The sequence below is a fragment of the Pseudopipra pipra genome, chromosome 4 (genome assembly GCF_036250125.1).
Source record: "Pseudopipra pipra isolate bDixPip1 chromosome 4, bDixPip1.hap1, whole genome shotgun sequence".
NCBI lineage: Eukaryota > Metazoa > Chordata > Aves > Passeriformes > Pipridae > Pseudopipra > Pseudopipra pipra.
In genome coordinates, this window is record NC_087552.1 from 11,336,674 (window position 1) to 11,355,802 (window position 19,129).

General features: G+C 39.5%; 1 protein-coding gene and 1 long non-coding RNA gene across 5 annotated transcripts in view; one reads left to right on the forward strand and one right to left on the reverse strand.

Annotated features, from left to right (window-relative positions):
- On the forward strand, positions 1 to 6,392 carry LOC135412739 (uncharacterized). Its single transcript, XR_010429926.1, has 5 exons — positions 1 to 440; positions 2,813 to 2,959; positions 3,723 to 3,914; positions 4,691 to 4,757; positions 5,362 to 6,392. It is a non-coding gene; the product is annotated as an uncharacterized LOC135412739 (long non-coding RNA).
- The window catches only part of SMARCA5 (SWI/SNF related, matrix associated, actin dependent regulator of chromatin, subfamily a, member 5), a 22,043-nt gene continuing 9,299 nt past the window's right edge, over positions 6,386 to 19,129 (reverse strand). Inside the window, exons 9-24 of one of the 4 annotated variants that reach the window (XM_064651546.1) lie at positions 18,865 to 18,933; positions 18,223 to 18,332; positions 17,728 to 17,954; positions 16,036 to 16,157; positions 15,793 to 15,945; positions 14,912 to 15,044; positions 13,785 to 13,933; positions 13,279 to 13,398; positions 12,944 to 13,054; positions 12,273 to 12,386; positions 11,503 to 11,625; positions 10,223 to 10,355; positions 9,264 to 9,382; positions 8,099 to 8,311; positions 7,551 to 7,661; positions 6,386 to 6,683 (exon numbers count right to left, since the gene is read on the reverse strand). In XM_064651546.1, coding sequence (XP_064507616.1) covers positions 6,618 to 6,683; positions 7,551 to 7,661; positions 8,099 to 8,311; positions 9,264 to 9,382; positions 10,223 to 10,355; positions 11,503 to 11,625; positions 12,273 to 12,386; positions 12,944 to 13,054; positions 13,279 to 13,398; positions 13,785 to 13,933; positions 14,912 to 15,044; positions 15,793 to 15,945; positions 16,036 to 16,157; positions 17,728 to 17,954; positions 18,223 to 18,332; positions 18,865 to 18,933 — 2,073 coding nt within the window. In that variant the 3' untranslated portion in view covers positions 6,386 to 6,617. Of the gene's footprint in view, positions 6,684 to 7,550; positions 7,662 to 8,098; positions 8,312 to 9,263; positions 9,383 to 10,222; positions 10,356 to 11,502; positions 11,626 to 12,272; positions 12,387 to 12,943; positions 13,055 to 13,278; positions 13,399 to 13,784; positions 13,934 to 14,907; positions 15,045 to 15,792; positions 15,946 to 16,035; positions 16,158 to 17,727; positions 17,955 to 18,222; positions 18,333 to 18,864; positions 18,934 to 19,129 lie in introns of all 4 variants that reach the window. The other 3 variants (XM_064651547.1, XM_064651548.1, XM_064651549.1) reach the window with 3 other exon arrangements.

Here is a 19,129-nt window from a genome sequence, read left to right on the forward strand (position 1 = left end):
TGTGGAGCCGGCACCACTGTTCAAAACGTCTCACACCCCCAGCAACACAGAGACAGGATTAGTCAATGGTGGAGGGGGAGCGAGCCCCTAGCGTTTCCAACCTTTGCATTTTAAAGTGTATTTTAAAATTCTGTACCGATTTTGTGGGCGAAGTCCGTATCGTTGGGCTTCCAACGACAATATAATAAATATGGCAACACAGAAACCAATGCTAGACAAGGAAGTTAACACCTTCTACCGGCAGGCTATAAAATGGCGCCCTCACGGCTCCTGCCTTTTGTAGGGCGGGGCAGAACTTTCTGGAACAAGGGGCGTGACTGGGGCGGAGCGAGGGCGGAGCATGCAAATTATGACCATATAAGGAGAAAACATAAATATGCATAACACTGCAGCAAAATTTAACCAATCAGAACACAGGAGTCACATACATGGGGAATAAGGTATAACACATACAAAATCGTACAATGCACGACAGACCAAATACGGAATTTATAATTTTCAATCTCCAACAACTAAGAGATGTTTGCTGTTTTCAGCCCTGCCTAGTAATGACCAGTCCCACTGCCAAAATGGCCTATGGACAAATATCATAGATATCATTACTGAGAAAACTTCATCTCTTCAGGCAAGTGGCCTGAAATATTTGGATTGAAGGAAATACTTTAAAATTGGCTGACTCAGGTTTGACTAGTATTAGCAAATGGGCCATTACCAGTCCTGTGTTTTAATGCACAGGTTTCTCATGAAGAGGTCACCTCTTGTTCTTATGTCAGTGAAGTATTACCCTGTGGAGATGTGCCTGTTCAGATGTGTGGCATTGAAATGTACAGTTCTGCAAGCCTAAAACCTGCATGGTTACGTGGCTGGAAGGCAAGCAAAAGGCCCACAGAGTTTGCCAATGAGCACAGTGACTGATGGCTGATCTCATTTCCAATTTCTAGCAGCATGATGTGGTGAAAGCCAGCAAAGCCATACTCCTGCAAACCTTAATATGCTAATATTGGTTTGGAAGATCCTTTCCTAATTAAGACTTATGTTACTCAGCTGCTAAATAGAACACTTTTATCTCTCTTTTAGTAATCCTAATCACATAAAAGTGATCAGAATTTCCTCATGACTTGGTGGTCTCTACATACAGAGACAGCTGAAAAGAAGTTCTATGGCACTGAAAGAATGATTTCTCATTCTTTGTGACAATTCAGTGTATGTACTTGAGATTTTGCAGTAAAATGCCTACTCACTTTTCATTTTTCCTTTTTTTTTTTTATTTGTTTATTTTTTCTTGAAAGGAGTGTTTACCCCTGTATCTAGAATCATATTTCACCACAGTCAAATAATGTTCTAATTCTCTGTTAAAGAATAATTTGCATAAAGAAGTACCTGAAACCAGTTACTTCTTTAAACAGGTATTCGGAGTCCCAAATCTGAATTGCTCAGCCTGTGTAAAAAATTTGTACATCTGACGGTGTTGCTGTGCTGCTTAAAATTGTTTTAAACTGTCTCGTTTCAGAATGCAAAATTAGTCTGCTTTTATACTAAAGGTTTTGCAAACATCAGCCAAAATTATTTCAGAGCAACAGTATCTCATTTAGACCTACATACAAAGCAGCTTTTTAAATAGTTGATGTTGGTCCAGTGTAAACAGTGTAAGAGTTGTATCCTTATCACTCTAATGTAGACATGAAGCATCTTTTGCTTCTTGCAAACAAACAGATCCAAAGACAACATTATAACCAGGATATAAGCAAGGGGAAGTGAGTGGGGGGAAAAATCAAATGCAAAAATTAATAACTAGCAAGCATATTTAATGAATTAAAAGTTGTTCAACTCAAAAAGTCATGAGAATGTCCTAAAGGTCCAACAGTCCCTCCATCTTATTTTGAGGTAACGTTGCTGCAAAGTGTAGTTTAGATGTTATGCTGTGTGTTGTAATGAAAGAGAGAAGCATTACCTTGGGGGGTAGTCTTTACAGAACTATCAGTTTGTATGTTCATTATATGAGTTTATTTTAGCACATTAAAAACTGAGTCTGCTGTCTAATGTCTCAGGGTAAAATCTAACAAAGAACTGTTATGTCTCTTTAAATAGTAGTATTTTTGTCATCATGTTATAGAATATACTTAAGCAGACAGGGATGGCTTCTTGCTGCTCACTGACTTTTTTCAGCCAAAACAGGTTCCAGGGAAACTTCTGGTAATGGCAGTGCTGGACCAGAAATAACTTTGTTTTTAACTGCTCCCTGAGTTAGTCTGAAACTCAAATGCCCTATTAAGAACTTTATTTTGCTTGATATAAGGCTACAAGGCTGGTAGTTTCTTATACAGTATGAGTATGGGTTGCCCTCTAGTGAAGAGAAGGGAAAAGCTTGTTTAAAAGGAGCTGTACTTGAAGAGCCACATATCAGTATGAATTGTAGCAGAAACTAAGATTAAAGCCCATAATAAACCAGTAGTAAGAGTCATGGAACATGGGCAAAGGGAAGTGCACTTAAAGCCAGGTCATTCCTGTCCTCAGAATTTTTAAGAACAATGATTTGGTAATGATTTAATAATTTTAAATTGACTGGTGTAATGTAAAAGGTGTTAAGCTGCTTTACAAGGGTCTGAAATCTGTGGGCAAGTGATCCAGTTCAGAATCTTGGTGACTCCTTCAGCTGCCCCGGTGCCAACGGGTACATGCCCAAGTACAGCCCAGACCATCAGGAATACGGGTGCACTCACTCTCCCTCTTGTAGATTCAGGAGTTATGGTCACTTGCATTTTCAGATCCCTGATCTCCATGTGACTGGAATTACTAAACTTACTTACTTTAGGACAAAACTCAACCTGAGACACCAGCAAGAGCCTTTGGAAACATGGAGTTTCACGCTACATCAGCATCTGATCATGCAGATGCTTTCCCTCTAGTAAAACAGCCTGGTTCTGATGCTTTCAGCCTGTCATCTGCTCCTCTTTTCCAGGTAAGTTGTCCACTAAGTTTGTCACAGAAATTCTTGATTCTTCCATGCTGAAAGACAACTGTGATGGAGAACAGGGTATGCAGGTGGTCATGGGCAGTGTCTTAGTCAGCAACAGACTTCAGCAATGCATTTACTTAGTTCCCTTTCCCTAACAGTGTAGAAATGGGGACAGCATTGCTTTGTAACACCGAGCTGTCCATGTGCAGCCATGCTGTTATTGTGGACACGTACACCTGGGACTGGGAGCAGCAGTCACTGGTTTAAGCTTACCATGGGAGCCTTTTCACATGTCAAAAAATAAGAAATTGGAGATGATTTTTTTTTTACAACTGGGAAAAAAAATAGTGATTGGTATGTATATGATATGAAACAAAAAAAGAAAACTATGCATCCTGCTTTAAGTCAGATTTATTAAAATTCCTGAAGTCTTTCTTGGGTCTCCTGAAGCAAGGTTTGTGCCTAAATTAGTCTAGTGTTTTGTTAGGAAAATGCAGTAGCCTTTCCCCATTAACCCTAGAGAGAAATAAGCTCTCTTGGGACATAGGCACTTGGAGATAGTTTATCTGCTCTACTTTAGCAGTCTGCCTTAAGGAAAGATTAATCCTATTTTTTGCCGCTAACTTGACTTAGAGTTATTTCACAGCAGACTTGGGACATCTGCCTGGATGAATTTGATACTGGGTGCTTTCCAGTTTATAGTAAATGTGCATGAGGGGTTGTTTCTGGTTGATGGGGTTTTTATGTGTTTGGTGTTTGGTTTAAGGTGATAGCTGGCTGAGAATGGTACATTCACACTACATGGTCTGATCAAAGGGAAATGCACACAGTGGCAAGAGAAGCCTCAACTACCACCACACCCTGTCCTCTGCCAAGGGAGGAGTTGGCCCCACAGCTGGGAAACGCAGCAGAAGAGCCAACCCAGATGCCCCAATCTTCACACAAGACATTGGAGCAGGTAACAACAGGGGTACAAATATCCAGCACGTTGCATTGACCGCCCTGACCAAACTGTCCTGCGGACAGACATGGTCCCAGCCGGCATGTTGCACCACAGGACAGCGCTGGCACAGGCAGGGACTCTGGAGACAGCGTTGTCCCTGTGACTGGGGCCTTGGCAAGCCTGTTCCTTCTGATCTGCGCTGTGCTTGTAGCTCTGCTGTTGTCGAGGCAAAGGAAGGAGCCTTCTGCTGGGAATAGCACGGTGCCCACCAGCCTCTCCGGCAGCAGGGACCCTCTGAGCACACGGCACAGCAGCAGTGACAGTTCAGAAGTTTGGCCAGTTCCTTGGGTGCTTGTCTTTTAATATGTGACTTCACCAAAGAGCAGATTCAAACCTAGCTCTTGGATGACTCCTTTGCACCGAATAGTGGCTGGTTATTTGTAATGGGCAGCTACTTCTGACAGGGTTGGTGTACCAGGTTCATTTGAGAGTGACTTATTCATAGAATTCAAACTCCATGAATGGGAGTTGATGCTTTATCATTTTTTTTTAACCCCCTTTTTTTTAAAATGTTTTGAATGTGCAGATGTAAATGTGCCTTATATCCACTGTGGAAGGCTGGTGCTTGAAAGGATGTTGGTTTTGATCACATGTACAGAATTTAGCTTTCATGTAACGGGTTTTGGTGGGGCAGTCGTTGTTGCCTTTTAAATAATTTTTGCTGGGGAAGGAGGAACGTAGTAATATTAAAATGGAAGCTAAGCAGTAGATGCTAATGTTCTTTTAAATAGGCAATACCAACAGTTTTGGCTCAAATTTATAATGAAGACCTCAGCCATACGGACAAGAGACACACAGGTAAGGTTGTGTTACCTGCAAGGAGAGCTGGTATGTCAGCAGTGAGAATTAGACTGTACTGTAAAGCCACACTAGAAAAATGTCAGTGTTTTAAGTGCTTTCAAACATTCTTAAGCAGACTCTAGCAGTTCAGAACAAAGGTAATGACCTCCTTCCCATATTGTACAATAATCATCTATTTGTTTGCTTGACTATAGCATGAAAATACAGGCAAATACTTACAAAAGGACAGGTTTTGTTGCCAGATAGCACTGAGGAAACACCTGAATCGTCTAGAGCAAATATTTTGCTTCAGTTTTTATTTTTTGAAAGAAAATGGATTTTTTCTAAATTGGCAGGATACCACTTGAGAGACTAAGGTTTAGTTCCTTTCACTCTCTGCATGCAGCCACTTGAGAATTGTTAGCACAAATGAAGTGCTGCTTAACTATTTAATAAGTCTTCCCCTTCTGCTTTCTTTAAAGGTTTTTATTCAGATTAGCTTAAAACAAATGATCATGGTTTGACTAGTTTTGGGTTCTTTTGTGAAAAGGGATGCTTTTAAAGCTGCAGCATTTTTGTTTAGGGTATGCTAAATGTAAGCAGTTAAACTAATTTCTTCTAGGGCTGCCAGGACAATTAAACTTATGAAGTGCTGTCAACCCTGCTGCACCTGCCACAGTGACTTTTTTAAGAGTGGTTATTCAGCCTGTTCTCAGCTGGTGTCTGCAAATCAGTCACTGGCAAATGGAAACTCAGGTCCTATACCAATAAAAACTGAACTGCTGCCCAGAAAATCTACATCTGGGAATTGTCAGCAAAGCTGATTTTTCATTATTTCCCTCTGTTTATACAACACTGCTGCCTTTAGATATGTGTTCTTAAGCAGGCTGAAACTGAGCAAAGATTGCGAGCATTTGCTGTGATTTGGTTTGTTTGTTTTTTTAGTAAATTCTAAATTATGCCACATGAGAGGGCATCTAAGTCAGAATGTGCAGATACAGCACCAAAAAGGGACAGTGCAGGGAACACTCGTGCATGGCACTGCTGGACTGGCTCAGGGCAGAGCCAGGGTTGCTAATTACAGCTGTGCACAGCTGGAGTCAGCACCAGTTCCTTTCACATCACAGCAGTGCTGTCTCTGCATCTACCCCAGCTGAGCGTGTGAGAGAAGCAGGTTGTGTTTCATGTATTGTCATGTTTTCTGCTCTGACTACTTCTTGTTTGCCAATCCCCCCATTCTGCCATGCTTAGGCCAGTCTAATGCAGTACAGACCTCAGCATGACTGACTGACTGACCTTTCTCCTGGAACAGATTTTAAGCAGAAAGTGTTACAATTCTGTTCCAATCTGTATGTGTGCTGATCATTACTTGAACTTACTTTTATGCACAAATATCCTCCGTTCTCTGAAATTTGTGGAAAGGCCAGTTATTTACCTCAGGAGTAAAGCTAAGGTCAGAGCCACAGAAGTTCCAGAAATGGAGATTGTCCATCATGATCAACAGAACTATTTAGTGGTGTTTTCTTATTAGAAACCACCACCAGTCAGTGTTCACAGCACCCTAAAAGGAAACAAACTGGGACAATGACTAAATAAATACGTATTCAAGTGGAAACATAAATGAAAAAAAAAAGTCACATAAAGCCTTATTAATAAATGAAGACAATTTATTACTTCAAGTGTTAATGGTAAAAAAAATTCAGCACAGCTGTTGCATTTAGAAAAGTGAAACTACAATTAAGAAGTACTATGTTCTAGTTCAATAAACAGATGAACCCAATGTTCTTTAAAATAGTTAAGCATTATACAGTACATCTTATGAAGACCCGTAAATTAAAGAACTACTTCTTAAATTTAGAGATTAAAAAAATTCTGCATTCACAGCTTTAGCTTCTTTTTTCTTCCACGGCCGTCAGGAGTACCATCCATTTTGCGCTTCTGTGCCTGCAAGGTATGGTTTTTTAATAAGTTATTGTGATGCAAAAGGCTTGTAAGCAAGTAATGTGTTTCAAAACAAAGCAGACGATTTACACCCTGTCAGCTTTCAAATGTGATAAACTGCAAACATAATATGGTTTGCATATCTTTGCTGTTATTTTATATTCCCCCAATTCTGTAAGAGTATGGCTTCATAGAGGTAAAAAGTGTATAGAAGCAAATAAGGATGTTTTAAAGCTTTTAATGTTCTGTGAACAAGTCTAAGAAACTTAATAATCCACCATTATTAACTTTACTGATTTCTGCACATCTGCCAAGCAATTTGTTCACCTAAGTTGTTTATACAACAGCTCTAGGCAACAATACACTGAACAGCAAATCCATGTAAGAAAATGGGTAAAGCTGGTGTTTCCTTTACAAAATAGTCCTGCATATTAGCAATACTTCGAATTTAGTCAGCAGAGAGTTGTCAAGCATATATGCTGTTTTCCCAAAACTATCTCCAGAAGCCCATTTGTATACAGATTTGTAGATGATTTAACAGATTATATAAATCAAAAGGCCAGATACACCTCTGGTGTATTTACCAGGGTAAACCTACACAGTGCACGAACACAATGATCCAAAACATAACCAGTTTATTGGCTCCAAAGCATGTGAGCTACAATTTAGAACCTAAACTTACTTTCCTTGATTTGACATCCGCAACTGTACTAGCTGAACACCAGTATGAACTTAAAACAGTTTTTAACACTGCCTTCTAAATTTTTGTTGTTGCTTTTAAATAACTTTAGGTATCACTTGTCCTAGACAATCAGAAAAGCACTCTGTCTTCACATGAGCTTTTCCACAGAAGTGCCTTTTAAATCTTACCGAAGATGGTTTTGGTCCACGTTTCTTCTTTTCTGCCTTTTCCTTTTCTTCCAGTTCCATGTTTTCTCTTTCAATGAGAGTGATTAAAGTATTGCATCTCCTTTGCAACTCCTACATTACAAAACATATACAATCAGTACCTCAGGTAGCCACTCAATGTAAAAATTGTATTAGAATATTAAAAATGCTGGTGAGGAGTGTTTTGCTGTATCTTGTCGGAATAACAAAGGAATTAAGTGGTTTTGGATACTTACTGGCTGGCTTCAGGAGTGGATTTGATCACAGGTGTTTGCTTTTTAAGACATTCTGTATTTAACTCAAATTCATGCTGATTTTGGAAAACAGCACCTTAGAACTTTGAATTTCTCCTCCCATAAGACTTTTGTTTATCTGCATTTGCCACCCGCGACAGTTGTTGCCAAGTTAGAAAAAGGTAACGTCTTGTTGGCATGCACATACCTCAGTATTTCAGAAGCTATTTGATTAGCCTGGGGTACAACCATTTTGTCATAGGCATTCATGAACAAAAAAGATTAATGTATATATACCATTGCAGTTCTGGACTTGAGAAACCAGTCAAATCTGAATTGCGGCGAGTTTCGGATACATTGTCTTAATTCATCATAGACATTTTCCTTATCAAATCCTAGTTTGTGAAGCATACAGATCAGAAAGCGATCTTCCTCTTCAGTGTAATTCTTCCCTTTATTAGTACCATATGATATTCTTAGTTGGTGGAAAGGGGCTTTATATCTCCCAATCTGAACAAAACAAATAAGACCATATAAAGCTAAGAAATAGGTCAGAATTAGCATGGAAGTCTTTTGTATGAAAGCAACACATGACATGAAGACAGCACTACAGATCATAAAAGATCCAGTTTTCTAAGTCACCACAAGTAAAGGCCTGTAGGTTCTGGACAATCAAAGGTATCTAAACTGGCAAATTCTGGTTTAGACAACAGACAGCTTTGTGATCTTCCACTTAATGGCAGACTCCAGACCTATCACTACATTTGAACACAGTCAAGATCTGTCAGTATTGAGATGGCAATGATCCTTTCTGACACAAATCCTCGAGAACTGTCAGACTAAAAGTAAAAAGGTACATGAGACTGTAGCACACGGTTCAGCTGCATCCTGGTTAACTGAATCCGACACTTGTTCTTCCCTAGAAGAGAATTAATTCAAACCTGAAGTGGAGAGAAGATTCTGATGAACTGTCTTAATTTACTACAAATCTGTTCACCACCAAACCCTGGTTGGTGAAACACAGACCAGAATGGAAACATCCTCTGTTTGATAAGTCTTTCCTTTTAACTGCTCTGAACATGTGTGTGTATATATATATATATATATATATAACTCGCATTTTCAGTTACATGGGTCCAAAAGAAATCCTACTTCTTCCAAAAGCATGTAATCACCAGGAGCTTGTTATACAGCACTACAAACTGTGTCCTATGATACAGGTTACTATTACAAACAACAGGTTAGGTCATATCTAAAGTTGTCATCACATCTGTCTGCCAGGACAGCACTGCTGTGGGATGGAAAAGCTATAGGAAACAAGTGCTGAGGATTATGCACAAGAGGCAAATGTCATGCCCAGCATGTTGTCTTCATGCATCAGTAGCAGTGGCCAGATATGGAGTCCTGTTTTTCTCCTCACTGGCACCAGAAAATAAAGCAAGCAAGAAACAAGCAAACTCACCTTTGTGTCGAGTGCCTTTTTTATGCTGATTCGTCTCTGAATTCTGGCTTCTCCTCTTTCAATCTGAGCCATGATCTTCTCTATGTCTTGGAGTTCGTTGCATCTTTCCCAGAACACAGCTAAGAAAAGAACAATTCATTAGTTTCTTATCATGCATATTAAAAGTTAAGAAGTTTTACCTTAAAAAAAAGATGTTAGCTGCTACTTTCTTTTACCAGAGCTCACTGTTGTATAGCAACAGGCCCTTCCCTGATAAGGAACCTCTGCTTCCTGCTATCATGTGTTGCAGTATAACAAGGGCTATTTTCAAGGGTTAGATATAGGAGTCCTCAGTTTAAAAGAGGTGTGATACAGGCCAGAAAGGTTTTTGTGAGCCAGTCTCCTTATCAAGAGAAAAAGAGCTTCTTCAAATGGAAACTGATGCAGCAACAGAGTTGTAGAGAGGGAAGAGGGAGGGCAACTGAGTGGCCAAAGACAAGCAAGTGCCTAAAAGACAATTAGGTGTTTAAATAAACAAGGACTCATGTTACAACACCCAATGGCCATTCATAAGGTGTTTACTGTATCCCACTCCTGAGGAGGAGGTAAAGGTTAACTACTAGTTAGCGAATACACAGCAAAGTGGAATCTCTTCAGCTAAGCACTGTTCCTCAGCATTTCCTTTTCAAAAACTATCCTACATCTAACTGGGTAGTGATGTCTTCAGTTCTTGTTAAAGTGAAGTGGATCAGCAATAGTTTACATGTGCAGTTTAGTACAGCCTTAATTATGCAGGGGCTAGAGATGGTAAAATCCAGATAGCAGATCTGAAATCCATCAGTACAATTCTACCCTGAAAAATCTTAAAGAGTAGTGTAAGAAATTCCCAGAAATAAGATGTTAACATGTTCATGAGCAGTTCAAAGGAGGCAAGCAGTGTTAGATATGGACTCACAGAGCTGACTACAGAACTGAGTTACCTGAATACTCAATGACTTCCTCTGGGGTTTTTCCTTCTACTTCTCGTGCTATATTTTCAATGTCATCACGGCCCCACTTCTCATTGGCTTTGATGAACTGGTTGAAATCTCTCTTATTCCAGTTAGTGAAGCCCTGTATAGCAATCAAGGAAACATTGCACAGAGGTTCAGGATTTGTCTCTCTCCAAATTCGCTTCAATAAGGTTTCTTTAAACCAACTGTAACACCTCCATCATTCCAACAGTGTTAAAGCTGTTCTTTCTCTGCAGTTTAATTTAGCAGAAAAACTGTTTTTATACTGCAGGGGATCACCTTCTTAGAGGAAAATTTGTTTAAGTGAAGCAAGTGGTGACTGTAATGGTTTTGTTTTATCAAAAAGGCCCACCAAGTTGCCTCACAGACACCATCAGCCATTCTACCTGGTCACTCTCCCTCAGAAGGTCCAAAGCTGTCTTGTGATGATGATACTCAGTAGGGACAGAAGTAGCACTGCTGAAGTTATCAGCTGCTAAAATAGGCTTATTTCATATTACCAATAACTTTGACAAATCGTTGGAAGAAATAAGTTCTGTCAGCCTTGTGAGTTAGCCACAGCTTACTGCACTGTACTGACTCCTGACCTCTGTGAGTCTGCTGGTTCTGTGAGTCTGCTGGCAATAGTGAGCTGTTCCAGCACATTACTACTCAAGCAAGAGATCCTGTTCTGTAACTCTGATCCCCTGCCAAAACACAGTGTGAAAATACAACACCCAAATAAGGCATATCAGGCATTAACCTGTTTTAGATTACTTAAATGTACATGCTTCCTAATTATATACCTATTCAGCTCATACCCTCTTTTAGAGAGGGGCACTACCCACTACCAGATGTAGTTCAGGAAAACTGACCATTCATTCATCTTCTGGGATTCACTTCTACGTGGGAATGAAACTGTGGCAGAAGATTTGCATTAAATAATGTGGAACATAGTACATCCAGCTCTGCAGTGAGTCTGCAAGAACCCACAGCCAAGGAAAGATGTCAGTCTACAGTCAATGCCAGCTTGGGAAGCCAGACTCTGAAGAAGGTGCACCAAATTAGTGTACTTGGATTCTCCTGAACCAAAGGTATCCAGGCCCACAACAAACCTAATGCTAAAACTCTTCTCAGTCAGAGCCAATATCTGCAGCTGTATTAACTGCAGCACGTGTGAATCAGTGACCAAGAAATGTTGCCATAACACTGTAAAACACAAAACAAGCTTCAACTGAACTTCCGTCTCACTGAAGACCCAACCATACCTGGGTTAGAAGCTTCTCTTTTTCTTCAAGTTCTTCATCGTTAAGAGGTTCAGCCTCATCAATCTTAAGCTGCTCTTCCTTTTGTGCTTGGGCTGAATTTGGGAGATCAGGATTACGAGGTACCTGAAAGGTTTTGCATCTTGTAAAATTTGCTTGATTTTTCGCAGATAATTGACAATTGTCACTTTTCTGTTAATGTAAACTAATAATTTCTTCAGCTTAACATTACTTTATTTCATTTAAATTGATGTGGAAGGCAGGACAGGTACATATTCTATTGTTGCAGTAAACTCTTCCAATGTGTGAATTCAGAGAATCACATAAAATGGTCTGGGTTGGAAGGAACTGGACCTTAAAAGTCATCTCATTCCAATGCCCTGCCAGGGGAAGCGACACCTTCCACTTAGACCAGGTTGCTCAGAGCCGCATCCAACCTGGCCTTGAACACTTCCAAGGATGGGGCATCCACAGCTTCTCTGGGCAACCTGTGCCAGTGTCTCAACCACTGTCACAGTGAACAACTTGTTTCCCAGATCCAATCTAACCCTACCCTCCTTCAATTTAAAGCCATTCCCCCCTTGTCCTGTCACTACACACCCTTGTAGAAAGTCCCTCTCCAGCTTTCCCATAGGCCATCTTTAGGTACTAAAAGGCCGCAATCAGATGTCCCTGGAGCCTCCTCTTCTCCAGGCTGACCAGCCCCAACTCTCTCAGCCTTTCCTGCTAAGAGAGGTGCTCCATCCCTCTAATCAAGGAAACTCTTGCATTACCTTGTAACCAATTGTTTTCCTGTAGTAGAGAATCTCTTTTTCCAACAGTTCAAACAGGCGAGGAGGAAAGAACTGGAAGTCCTGTACATTTGGTTGTTTGGGAGGCCGTGGTGCCTGAAATACAAAGTTTGACTCCCTTTCACATCCAGAACCTGCTTGCTTGTAAGAACTGATTTCAGTTTATGAGCACAAAAAAAAAAAAAAAAGCTTTATTGTTACAAAAAATGCACTGCCTTATATTAAAAAAGGCCATGCAAGAGACAACTACAACAAGGAAGAATTCTGAAATGCCTTTGAGAGAAGGGGAAGAGGGGTCTTTTGGAGGTGGCTGGGGAAAGTCATACATGCATCCCCTTGAACACAAGTTCAGGTGTTTGAAGCAGCATTAAGGAAATCTTTCACAGGTAAGGAAAATTCACAGCTGCTTAAGTAAAAACATGAAAAATGTTGATCTTACTCTCCTAACATCCTACAAGTTTCATCCTGCTCTTTTTTTTTTTCACAGAAGTTTGTCTCAAGTCCTTCGGATTTTTTCTAAATTTAAATTGTCTCCACAATTTACAAAAGTGAATAGTGCAGTTTTTATGAAAAAAGACCGATGTGTTGCTTACAGCTGGAACAATTTACCAGTCATATTTCAACAATTTACTTGTTTTAATTAGTCAACTCACCTTGGGTGCTTTTGGTTCACTGACTCGAAGAGCCTCTCTGAAATAAGCATCCACAGCATAATTGGCTTTTCTTTCTCGTTTAGGCGGTTCAATCCACTCTGTAAATGCCAACTGTAAAAAACAAAACCCAAAAAAACCCCAACTAAGTCTTGCAAATATTCAGACCAGCTATAATTTTATATAAAATTAGATCTACATCTACTTCATTGTGTTAGAAATGTTTTTATTTAAACTATTATCATAGATGACACCGTATTTCAGCCAACACCTCTTAAACAAGTATGATTAAAACATGCAATTTAGTGCATTCCTCCGAAAGAAACTTAAAACATTACCTTCTGTTTTTCTCTGTAGTCTTCCCCTTCAAAATTATACACGCTAGATTCAGTATCCATAGTAAAATTCCTAAGGGAGCTTTCGCCCATCTTTGAAAGTTTTTCGTTCATTTCCGCAGTCTTGGACGGGGGACACAGAAAAGAACAGTAGCCATTTGGATGGTACTTCATTATTTAACATCTCATCCCCAGACAGAACGGGAGGCATTTTGGAAGGCACGTCATTATTAAACACCTCATTCCCAGAAAGGAGCCACTCTGAAAGGTACTTCCTTTTAAAACATCCCATTGCCAGAAAGAACAGCAGCCATTCTGGAAGGCACTTGATTACAAAACATCTTATTGACAACATCAGAGAAAACAAACGTGACTGACCAGCATGAAAACCCTCCACAGCAAAAACCCCTTTTCTCTCCAGCTTAGAACCAAGTGATCATCCAGGGATACACTGTCTTGCCACCACATTTAAATCTACAGGTGGCCTTCCCCTTTTCAAACTTTCTCACCTTCTTTGCACCTCTTTCCAAAATGTGATCAATGTCTTCATCTGTAATCTCACTGTCCTTTGAGGCAAACACGTGTGTCGCTCCATGTCTAATCATTTGCAGCATTTCATCCTTTCCAAGTTTATTCAGGTTTTGATCTACCAATCTTCCTAAAGATAAAAACACTCAAGGATAGCAACTAACTATAAAGTTCATTATGGAGGGAGCAACACATGATTTTTCTCCCCCTTACATTTCTACATTCAAGCTATATCCTTTTCTTTCACTAAAGGAAATTCCAAATAAAGAAATTTAAAAAAAAATTTAAAAAAATTCTTTAATAAAAAAATTTTAAAATAAAGAGTAAGTAAAATCTAGCCAGGTTTCAAAGATAATTGCTATATTATGCTTTAACTGTGTTCAGCATACATAGTTTTGGATACTAGGTCTTTCGACATGACAAGAGGAAACAGCCTCAAGCTGCACCAGGGGAGGTTCAGGTTGGGCATCAGGAAGAATTTCTTCACAGAAAGAGTGGTTAAGCATTGGAACAGGCTTAACCTGAAGGAGGTGGTGGAGTCACCATCCCTAGAAGTGTTCAAGAAATGATTGCATGAGGCGCTTGGTGCTATGGTTTAGTTGGCACAGTGGTGATTGGTCAAAGACTGGACTCAATGACCCTAGAGGCCTTTTCCAACCTTAATGATTCTGGGATATAACATATTGCTAAGGTGCATATTTTCCCAGTTTCCAGACTAAACCTCAACTAATCCTCTTTTCAGAAATAAAAGTTCCTGATTCCAATCAAGCAACCAAGGTTACATTACTTCTCTCATCTGTTAGAAAAAGGCATTAATTTCTCCAGTTAAAGGAGAAGCTGAGTGCTTAAAAAAAGAAAAATTGGACTATATCCTCTTGTACACATGTATCAAGTAGGGAGGTAATCAAAAAGTTAGTGAGGAAATACCTACTCCTACAGTAAAATAAATTTTCAAATGGATGAGGCCTTTGCACTCTCTCTTCAGAGCACAGCTGAGGCAACAGCAACATTCTCATTGACTCTTCTTAGCTGATTCCACCATCCTTTACAATGGGAAAAAACCAAAAGAGAATCCCATCACAGATACAAACTGCCTTCCTACACTTGCCTTGCTGAATGACTATGGAATCCAGCCGGAGTTTCATCTCTGCACGTTCCACTATTCTTTCCTCCACTGTATTGTCTGTAATAAACCTGAACACTCGAACAGTCTTGGTCTGGCCAATTCTGTGCGCTCGATCCTGGGCAAAAAAAGTAACAAAAAATTCAGTATTTGTTTTCCAGCAACATACTAATGTACAAAACAGAATAGCACAGGTTAGTTAAGTCTTTACAGCCACCTATGATGACCCATGACATTACATTCTTATTGACATTACAAGTTTTTTCAATAACATCGACAATGAGTACGTCTCCAGGTGTCAAAAAATAGGTGTTTGGGGTTTTTTGTTAAATCACACAGGGGAGAAGACTGGATGCTCCTGACCTTATGCAACCTTCTGTAAAATCAAAGCATTGAAGAAACCATTTCTGTACAGACCAAAGGCTACATTTTTCAAGGTCCTTCAGCTGTGCCATGAATATTTCAAGAAAAATATGATGCACTGCCTCTCCTAACTGGCACAACATGACCCACAGTGAGAATCAGTATTCTGAACATACACCTGTAGCCGGAATCCTCTCACTTGAGCTTATAGACACCAGTTCCATCATTCTTTTGAACCTGTTTTTGCTAGAATACTTGAGAATCTACAGCTTAACTGAAATAATTAGTGTAGCGTATACCCAGCATTTCCTACTGCATAAAACATTGTACAGCCAAAATGTGACTAAGGGTTTCACACAGTGGAAGCTGCACTGGAAGTGAAAATCAGTCTTACTACTCCCTGTGCTAAAATGGCGAAATACTCATTTATTTTGGAAATGCACATTTCTAGGAAAGTTCCGTGAGAAAGACAAGAAGAATGAAATCCCCATCTGGATTTTTACCATAGCTTGAAGGTCTACTTGTGGATTCCAGTCTGAATCATACAGAATTACGACATCAGCAGTAGCCAGATTGATTCCAAGACCTCCTGCCCGCGTACTCAACATGAACACAAATTTTGAGCTGTCAGGATCATTGAATGCATTAATGGACGCCTAAATAAATGAAAAGAACACAACAGTTGAACCCAATGTTGAACACGAGCAGTGGTTTTACTTAAATACAATATGTAAAGTTTGAAATACCTGTCGTTCGTTGTGAGGAGTTTGTCCATCCAGTCTGCAATACTCATAATTTCGCCACATACAGTAATCTTCCAAGATATCCAGGACTCTTGTCATCTGACTGAAGATTAGAACTCTTGAGCCTGTTTGAGCAAAAAAGTTTCTTATGCTTTTAGCAGAACATAAGACTTATGACATTCTGCAGGTCCGCATTACCAGAAAAGGAAGGAGGGCAATTCCATGCGCTAAAAAGAAAAGTAGGTAGAATTTCAGACCCTGAACTACAATGCAGAGCTGCAGCTGCTGCTGTCATAGCAGGGTCCTGTGCTTGCCATGGGACATCTGCCTCACTCTGATATGTCACTGTCTAGTTAGTGGCTGCCTTTTCCCTTTTGTTTTCTGTTGTACTCCTTAACAGAATGTTCCCAGACACAGCAGAGTAAGATGACAGCACAAATATAAAAACATCAAGTGTAAAGAATGAAATTTTGAACTATTTGTTTGTTTTGGATTTGAGATCCCTTGAAATAAATTAAGTTGTTCTTAAAGACTTGTCAGTTTACTTACCTGCCAAGAACAACTTCAAAAAAAAAGGTAAATGTATAGTAATTTATGCATATATACAAATCCACTTCCAGTCTACTGGGGAGATTTAAGTAAAAACACTGAATATTATAAAGCTTCCACTTCCCCCTATATTCATCTCATGTGATTTTGGTTTTTTGTCCTTTGGACTCAAGGGCTGATAATGAACTCTTGTTTAAGATGACCATTTGATTTGAGACCAGGACAGTATTAATTGCAACATGTTATCAATTAGCCTCAAAGGAGGAAGAAACCAAGATCAAAAAAAGCACAGTAACCACTGAATTGTTCTTTTTTTAGTCTTAGGATCAGTTATATCACCACAGCTGCTTGGATGATACATAGACACAAAGTACAGATTACTTTTATATCACTGTAGAAAAATAAAACGGCAACCAAACCCCAGCCTTCAAAATGTCCCCACTGACAAACTTACCTCCACTCCTTTAGCCAAGTTACTTCCCTAAGCATACTCATAAAATAAAGAGTTAAAAATTTACTTTTGAGTCAGAAACTCTGTGGCCAGTGCGTTTTACAGCAATGCATTTTTGAGCTTTGTCCCTACTATCAAATAACTTTAAAACAACTCAGAGTTCCCCTCTGTCTGAGTGCCTTACAGAATACATTGAAAAACCTCAGGTGCTGCTCAAAATCATACCCAGAAAGACAGACCAATGTCTTGGTCTTTGACTGTAACCCGAGAAGAAGGCTCTGAATCTGAAATGGTGCTTCATGGCAAATCAAAGGAGTGGCTAAAATACCACACAATGATACTTCAAATAGCTAACAATGTTAAGAAAGAAAACCTAAAGGCCAGAACAACTGATATTTCTGTGGCCTCAATTTAGCTGGGATGAAAAAACAAACAAACAAAAAAACCAACAAAAATAAAGAGGGAATCAAAACACTTCAGCACAAAAAGCCATAATGGACTATTGATCCAAGTATTTCTGAAGGCACACCACACTTTGGTTTTGTATCAGCTGTAAGATACAGTGCTTGACAAGCTGGTATTCATATTAGAATTTAACAAAAATCCTGGCTTTTGCTCAGGATACATGGAAACATTAAGCAGCACTGACTTTCATTTTTATCATTGAACCAAAATACCAGAAAAGAGATGCATACTTTGTTCTTTCAACTTCGGCAGCAGTTTGTCCAAAACTACCATTTTGCCACTGTTGGTGACTAAATGCATGTCTGTTGTGTAGGGTGGGCCAGGTTCTGCCCCATCAAAGAGGTAAGGGTGATTGCAACATTTTCGCAGCTGCATGAGGATGTTCAGCAGTCTCATTTTGTCCAGCTTCCCAGCCGAGTTCAGTATATCTATATCCTTCATCAAGATCCGTGTGTACCTACATCAAAGACAGGAAAAAGTTCTGTAACTGTAAAACAAAGTTGGTCTTTCTTTGAATAATAGTCAAAAGCTCACCCTCCCCCTCATTTCACCAGGTCACTCTCCCTGGTATTCATGGTTTTGTCATCACAGAAATATCGCAAGGAGACACAAGTTGGGAGTACACCAGAAAGAATTAAATCAAGTTCCACACAATCTTCAAGTCACGAACAGCACACTCCTTCTGAGCCTTAACCACAGCACAGTCAGGCATGTGTATTAATTACCATTCTCGCTGCATTTTGCTGAGGCCCACATAAATTTTGACTTCCTTCTTCGGAGGCAAGCTCTTCTCTACATCAGCCTTAATGCGACGTAGGAGGAATGGTCGTAGCACCTGAAAGAGGTTGCATCCTTAAATGTATTTTGGAAACTGAAACACTGATCAGGTCAACAGACAAAACACAGGGCAGATATTCTCTATCACAACAGCTCAAATACCAGACTTATCAGACAACTGAAAAAGCAACCAATATGGATAGATTATTTGCTATACATGGGACTATACATGTCCTTTCTTTGGAAGACTTAGAGATTAGACCAAAATCATCTTTCAGATGGTTCTATGCCCCTTGATTTAATTGATTGATTTAATTTTCCTCGACTGAAACATTTATAGTGTCTTCACAGCCAGTATTTTTTATGTAAGCATTTCAGAACCCTGAGAGCCAGAACTAGTGACCCTTCTCTCCTTTCCAAAACAATTTCCTTTTTAAGGAAAAAAATCTTCTGAGCTTTGCCATGCTGAAAGTCTATCATAGTTTCTGGAATAATCTATCTTAATATTTTATCTCAATAAGCATTAGGAGAATTGTCTAGAATCTAACTTGATTAAATGTAACTCTAGTACAAAAAGCAGAAAGACTCACCATATGAAGGCGCTCCACCAGTTTTTGATCCCCGAGACAATTGTTTGTATCAAACCATGAATCAAAGTCCTGCATCAACAAAATCATCAGTTTTTAAGAGTCTTCCTTTCAAGGTGCAGTGTCATCACAATGGTGAAAAAATACAACTCAAGAGATTCTTTTACACAGGCAGTAAGTAAAAGAACAAATTTCCCTACTTGGCCTATTTTTATGAAAAGCTCTCTAACACAAACATTTCTAACTGTCAGTCTATCATTTATCAGTA